Consider the following 7,551-nt stretch of genomic DNA (forward strand, 5'->3'; position numbering starts at 1 on the left):
TTTGCATATTTTGTAGTATGCAGCTAAGAGTAAATTTGATTACAAGAAGTAATCTATAGTGAAATCACTTATAAGATAGTGATCAAATGTAAATACAACGAACATATTAATTAATGATATTTTAATTTTATTGGCAAGTCTTTTGGTCTCTGACCCTATAAAACATTTACAAAATAAAAATAATTTCAACACATAGACAGTAAGTACAGACATGTATACATAATCAACTAAAATAGTATTTTAGTATTTATTGACAAATATTAAAATAAAGTCGTTTTTTATCTAATGCATTGCGTTGTTTTAAATGTCATTGTTGTTAGACATTCAGGAGTATAATTTATCAAATGTTGGTAGCAATTTTCTGAAATATATAGGCAGCGTATATCATCATATAAATAACAGATTGATATTAAATGATATTCATCTTCTATTGAAGTTTCACAACAAGGACATATACGTTCATCTCATTTAATAGTTTTATTCTATCTAATGTATTAGGGCATGACAAGACGTGATATACTAGAAGATGAGATTGGTAAAAAGCTACCGGCAATAAGGGTTTTCTCTCTAGCTATTGATTTCTTAAGAAAGGATGTCCTTGATACTCTGAGTCGTCATGTTGATACAAAAAATTTTGAATCTGATATACAGTGGGTTCTCACTGTTCCAGCAATATGGAACGATGCAGCTAAACAGTTTATGAGAGAGGCAGCACAACAGGTATGTGAATGTGAAAGGATATTGCAACATCAACGTTCATTTTGTTTATAATCAAAGCGATTAAACAACTATAGTAAGTTAAACGCTATAAATTTCCTTAGGGATATACAAGTATATCACAAAGTTCAAAAACTTTGAATCCGTTCATTGTATTCGAAACGCTACTTATGAAAGGAACTATTCATATAGCTATGCAGTCACTGTCCGTATAAAGTAGCGAACTGTTACAGCCTTATATTGATTAGATATGTATTTATATAATTGTTTCCATTTTTTGCATATTTTTTTTTTCATACGATTATTATGTTAATAATTTAAGCTCATTCAAATATTTACTTCATCAAAATTCTTGAAACAAAGTGATATCTCGGAAGCATTAATCACAACAAAATAACTTAAGAATTGCAGACTCGGTTTGATTGAGTCTGTACATGAGGGATAATGAATAAGTGCAACATCCCTCACGCCCCCTAGCACCGGCTTGAGCGGTACTCAATTCTCTACTTAAACTTTTGATTTTATAGGCTGGGATTCCAGGAAAGAACCTTCGTTTATGTCTTGAACCTGAAGCCGCATCTATTTATTGTCGTCATCTTCCGGTGTTAAAATGTACAGAGCAAGAAGTTGCATCTTTTTCCCAGTTTTCACCAGGAACAAAGTATCTTGTCCTTGACGCAGGAGGTATTCTTGTTTTACTAATTAAAAACTAGAACTTCGCGAGTCGTATGTGTCCTTTTGTCAACAGTATAGCTGTCAGTTAGGCATTTTTAAGATATATGTTATTTATAAGAACTGCTCCTACAATGTACTTTTACTTTACTGGCATTTGAACTGATTGTAACAATGGTACGTCAGAATTAATAAAACTTTAATATGATCAAAATTAAAAAAATTAAAAAAACATGAAAAAAGCATACACTGACAGGTCAAATGGAGGACTCTGTGATGGATTATTGTGCCCTGCACTCAAAGGTCAATAGAATAAGCTTGCATACCAAATTTGGTATCAATCAAACTTATAGTGACCAGGTTATCCTCTGGACAAGTCTTTTAATTATAAAAATAAGCAAAGACAATTGTTCAAAGATCATGAAGTGCAGAGTACTGTTTTTTTTGTGCGCACTTCTTCTTAATAAGATCTATCACACTATGAAATTACAAGTCCTGATCTTTTTTAGTTAAGGAGAAATTGCCCGGACAAAAATAAAGTCTGAAAATCAACAAAGGGCAATAAGTCAAAAAATAAGAAGTGCATAGTAACAATTCTTGTGCATAACACTCCTGTCAAGCCGACCTATAGGTATGTTGCGGACAAGCCTTATAGGACAAAAGTAGCCCCTATATGTCAACTTTTAAGGCGAAACAAAAACGAAACGACAAAACCAATTGTTTTCTAGTTTTATAAACTTTTTCATATTATCCTCATAACCCTATAAAAAGTTATTTATGCCTGTTTTTTTATTATAATAGTATATGGCTGTTTGTTTCCTTTAACAGGAGGAACAGTTGACATAACTGTACACGAAGTAACTGACAATGGAAACTTGAAGGAACTCGTAAAAGCAAGTGGTGGTCAAATGGGAGGAACTAAAGTAGACGAAGCATTTGAAAAGTTTATATCAAGTATTGTGGGTAGGTTTATATCAAGTATTGTGGGTAGGTTACTTATATTTGACACAAATAGATATTTAAAATGAACAATAAAATGTTTGAACTTCATGTATGAAGTGCACATAAGAAGTATATACTCGTACTAGTATGTAACAATACTAAGTTTTAAAAAGAGATATTCCTACACAATCCGTAAAATATATTATATGTACTTTATCATGTAAATGAACAGAAAATAATTATTGTTTAAATTAACAGTAAATGTGTATAAATTTTCAAAGATGTAAACTCAGACTTATTTGATTAAGTGGATGAAGAATTGAGTAGCACTCAAACCGGTGCTAGGGTTCGTGAAGGATGTAATACATTGCCATTATTCCTTATCAAACAGTCTGCAATATCATGTAATCTTGCTGTTTTTCTTAATGCTTCCGATGGATCACTGTTTTCCAGATATTTACACGTCACAACAGCAGGTGTCATGTGCCGTGTGACAGTCATAACAAGTTGCCTCGTACTTCACTTAAGTGTTGTTATATTTTTCTGGTCCTTTGGGATCATTGAAGCCAACACTTACAAGTGTTGAGAATTGAGTACCGCTCAAGACGGTGGTAGAGGGCAAGAGGGATGTTGCACATTGTCATAACCCCTCATGAAACGATTCAATCAAATCGAGTCTGAAATTTTCATGTTATTTTGATGTTTTTAGTGCTTCCGAGGGATCACTATTTACCATATTTTTTCTTTGTATGAACTTAGATATGTTACAGTTTGCACTTATCAATACCATATCAATATAATAGCAATGAAATGTCAGACTATCCAGATTTCATTTTAGATTATCAAAATAAATCGTATTTCAGGACTGGATGTCATCTCAAAATTTAAAAGTTTACATATGGAGGACTACATTGACATTTGTCGTGAATTTGAAAGCAAAAAACGCAAACCTATTCATTCTACAAGCTCCGTAACTATCCGTTTGCCATCTAGCCTTTCTGAGTTATGTGAAGAATTCAGAGAAACCGGTTTAAGGGAATTATTACTACAGTCTAGATTTGAAAACAAAGTCCAGGTTGTACGAGATAGGTTGAAAATAGATAACGACGTTTTCAATGAGTTTTTTGAACCAACTGTTTGCAAAATAATAAGTCATGTCAAAAATCTGTTGACGACACCTTCAGTTGATGGTTGTGCTGCCATTCTGATGGTTGGTGGATTTTCTGAATCATCGGTGTTGCAAGAGAACGTAAAGTCCACATTCAAAGATATTAAAATAATCGTTCCAGACGAAGCAGGATTAGCAGTTTTAAAAGGAGCTGTCATCTTTGGTCACAAACCTACAACAATAACTGAAAGGGTATGCAAGTTTACATATGGGGAGGAAGTTGTTCATGAGTACAGTGAAAGTTGCAAACATCCAAAAGGTAGAGTTAAAATTGATGAATATGGAGACTTACTATGTTATAATATCTTCATATAATATATTCATGTTAAAGAAGGACACTCCGTTCAGGTGAATGAAGAACAGACAGAACGCATAGCTACCCCTATTTCCAATGATCAAACTACTATAAACACCATAGTTTATTCATCCTCTTCAAGAAATCCACAGCTTACTACGGAAGATCGATGCAAACTCATTGGAAAATTGACAGTGCCTATTTCTGACACAAGCTCTGGAATAAATCATAAATTTGGAACAAGTTTTAGTTTTGGTGGAACAAAAATTGTTGTTAAAGTCGTTGACAAGGAATCCGGTGAAATGATGCTAAAGTCTGTCGACGTTCTTGGATAGAATATAAATAAACTAAATCAGAACCCTACAACGGACATTACTACTATTTATTTAACAGTTTAATTTGTTTGCTAGTGCGATACAATTCTAATCTTTGATCATATATACTGACTACATGTATCATTATTTTAGTATACTTTCAGTTTAAGCACAATGCATTAATATCACAAGCCTTACATATTACAGGTAAAGATTTCTATTCATATATAATGTACCTTAATTCGGTCATATTTTATCGTTGACGATAACTTTTTGATTGGAATGCACAGTCACGGTATTCATGGTATTGCAAAATCTATTAGTGTTACTAACTGTAGATTTTATTATCATATTTGTTAAGTTAGAAAATGCTCTAAATATTATTGTTAAATACCAATTATGTTAAATGATTAAACAAACATTTGAAATCATCTTAAGTGTTAATTGCTAAATGTATTGTGAAATGCAATCGATACGAAATTGTGTTAGAATAATTTTCTTATTAGAATGATACAATTGTATTTAACATTTCCATTTGGGCTACAACATATGCTTTCATTAAAGACTTATATACATGTATTAATCAGGAGTGTATACTTACACAAAATATCTACTATTATATTATAAAGTAAAGTATAGTAAATAAAAGGAAAATAAAACAAACAAGATTGTTTCCGTTGAACTTGCTTCAAATTGATTTTTAATTAAATTTAACCTGAATGATTGTAACGGTTTTGCTCTGCTTCGATTCAATAACAGTCCATTTGAATACCAAGGGAATTTCAGAATTCATTATCAAAATACAAAATTGAGCTACAAACAGTATAGAGTCTGTTTAAACTGCACGAATGTGTAGCTGATTTGGCTCTTTTTATGGCAAAAGCTTATCAATTTCAGTTCTAGCCGGTTATTTGGTTAAGATTTAGACCTTTAAAAGTAATGGACCTTTCCGGTGTTCACAGTTTTATGTAAATTGGCTAACTTGTTATCCAATCGGTACAGTGAGATAATGCATAGTCACTGGTTGACCTGGTTTGCACAAACGAACACGTGCTTATGTTTGTCATACTGTTTGTGAGCAGTTGACCTAGCAATGAATGGAAAAGGTGTGGCTAAATGTTACGCTACGAAAAACCGGAACGGTCCATATTTATCTTTAGCCATAAGGCGATCTCAGAACCACTACCCCTACGTTCATACAGTTGTAATGTACTCGCTCGAATATGGTGATATCAAAATTGGAACAATACTGTAATATGAGATATGAATGAAACATTTAGCATTGACAGTGTGTATTATTAAAACATAAAAACAAAGCAAATAATCAACACTTTTATCGCCTATATATGACCAAAATTTGAGTTACAATCGGCGTAAAAACAAACACGTTTTGAAAAAAAATTGACCTACGTATCGACGTATCTATACTGTTGGAAGTTTTTATTTAACAATTAGATATTTAAATCCTTTATTTCTTGATGGACAATTCCAAACACTTCAAACTGTACCTAAGGCTTAGACCTCAGTATTTTTCAACAATGTTCTTTGCTACTTCATCTCGGCGCACTTTGATATTTGTATCAATGGTTTTTTTGCATCCCTTCGTAAAGGGGTCGGGGATAATACGCAGTGTACTTAGAATATGTAGTATGCAAAAATATAAATTGTGTTAGTTTTTGAAACAATTAAATTAAGCATTCATTAACAAGATTTTTTAAGTCCATAAACACCTATTGTTCCTATTGATAATTTACCTATTAAACAGCATGCATTTTGACTGACAAAAACGTCTTGCAAATATTAAGTAAATATTCAAATAGTTGTTGATTGTGCAAAGTAGTGGTTCACACAATTTGCTTAAAAGTATAAAAACAAGCAAACACTCTTGTTAATTGGGTACAAACATTGTTTGAATTGTTCACTCAGTTGGTTGCAAGCTGAACGCAACTCCACGGTAAACAAATGGAATGCTGATGGAAATCGAAAGACAGAACAAATGCCGATAAACATTTTATATGTTTTTAAAAATAAATAGAACTTAAGGTAAACGTGTAAGGATCAATTTTATATAAGCAATCATATTTGTTTATTCTCCAAAATTAAACATTTTGAATGCTGTACAGAAAGGTTATTTGCAATTGAAATTAATTTAATTTGAGTGAAAGAATAGTCGTCCATTGACAAACGAAATAAATGAAAACATTATGCTATGCATATATTCAAAAACATTTCGAATGTCATCAATGAAGGGAAAATATTGTGTTAAAATATTGTTTCACATATTTAACAGATTTGTCTTCCTTACTTGAGCTAAATCTTAACTTAAATACTGATATTTGTCAAACACTTTACATCATATCTAATTTAAAAATTATATTCCTTAAATTCATACGTCAGTCATGCAAGACATCAATAGGATTTTAATTTGCACTTTTGTACTGATTTGGTAAAAAGATATGAATTGTATTTCTAGGCAAGCGAGGAAACCTTAAGTTTTTTGTAAGTATTATGAAGTGTTTTCGATTGTGTTCCTTTTTGTGTAAATGTTGGTGATAGGTTAAAAACAATATGTATACTTCTTTATCAGATAATTTTCATAATAATTATTGCTATATGTCAAGGAAAAACATTATCACAATTATCTTCCTTATATCGCGTATATAAAGGCTCCTTGTTTTAATCAAGTTCAATTGGATGTCAAATATATACATTTGTAGTACATAACCAAAGACTACACTCTCTTGTTCTGTTTACATCTTAAAGTACGTAGCAGAACAACTTCAATCCGAGATCATTATGATTAATAGCCGAGGTGTTACGATTGTCTTTGCTAAGAATCTGTTTTATTAAATCACATGGCATCAGTCGGTATCATCAGTCATTGCTTAAGCAAATAGTATTACGGTGTGTAAATTTAATATTATAGTCCTCGAGTGTAAGAAAAATCTTATCACGAACTTCATACAATTCATCGAACGTCATCTGCTGTCGATGCCAATGAAATTTGTGCTGAATCGAAAGACTTCATACTCAGTCAATATCCTATTCTTGCATGAATAGTGAGAGTTATGGTTAAAGGAAATATATCTTTTCATATTGTCATAATTGCAATATTACTTTTCAAGTGTTTGGTTGAATAATGTATCCATGTTTTTAAAATTTGATGCAGAATATCGGTAATTTTAAATTCACTTGCACTTAAACTGAAATTCATGTAATACTGCCTTATGTATATTTTTTGTTGGACTTGAAATTGAATAACACGGAGGACCAAATTAAAAGACAAAACGGCAAACGCCATGCTATAACAGCAGATTATCTGCCTTAAAATGACGAAAATTGATGAAAAAAATCATCAAGACCCCAGACACAAATAAAGACATATGAAGAGGCCACAAAACAGGAGATATGCAGCAAAGATCTTCCTCACAACGTACAAACTC

The 7,551-nt window shown here is 31.8% G+C and overlaps 1 protein-coding gene across 1 annotated transcript; it reads left to right on the top strand.

Annotated features, from left to right (window-relative positions):
- Positions 1–501: 501 nt before the first annotated feature.
- Positions 502–4,129, top strand: LOC132730458 (heat shock 70 kDa protein 12A-like). Its single transcript, XM_060716383.1, has 5 exons — positions 502–720; positions 1,245–1,401; positions 2,218–2,352; positions 3,195–3,758; positions 3,831–4,129. Exons 1-5 carry the CDS (start codon positions 502–504, stop codon positions 4,127–4,129), a joined length of 1,374 nt encoding a protein of 457 aa, XP_060572366.1.
- Positions 4,130–7,551: the final 3,422 nt, after the last annotated feature.

Source organism: Ruditapes philippinarum, unplaced genomic scaffold (genome assembly GCF_026571515.1).
Source record: "Ruditapes philippinarum isolate M1 unplaced genomic scaffold, ASM2657151v2 ctg6793_1_1_1_1, whole genome shotgun sequence".
In the NCBI taxonomy this organism is placed as follows: domain Eukaryota; kingdom Metazoa; phylum Mollusca; class Bivalvia; order Venerida; family Veneridae; genus Ruditapes; species Ruditapes philippinarum.

Excerpts from the sequence above, each read along its gene's own strand:
- LOC132730458 (XM_060716383.1), top strand. The coding sequence starts at position 502 with ATGACAAGACGTGATATACTAGAAGATGAGATTGGTAAAAAGCTACCG. Across the intron at positions 721-1,244 it reads TGAGAGAGGCAGCACAACAG|GCTGGGATTCCAGGAAAGAA; the intron begins GTATGTGAATGT and ends TTGATTTTATAG. Across the intron at positions 2,353-3,194 it reads GTTTATATCAAGTATTGTGG|GACTGGATGTCATCTCAAAA; the intron begins GTAGGTTTATAT and ends ATCGTATTTCAG.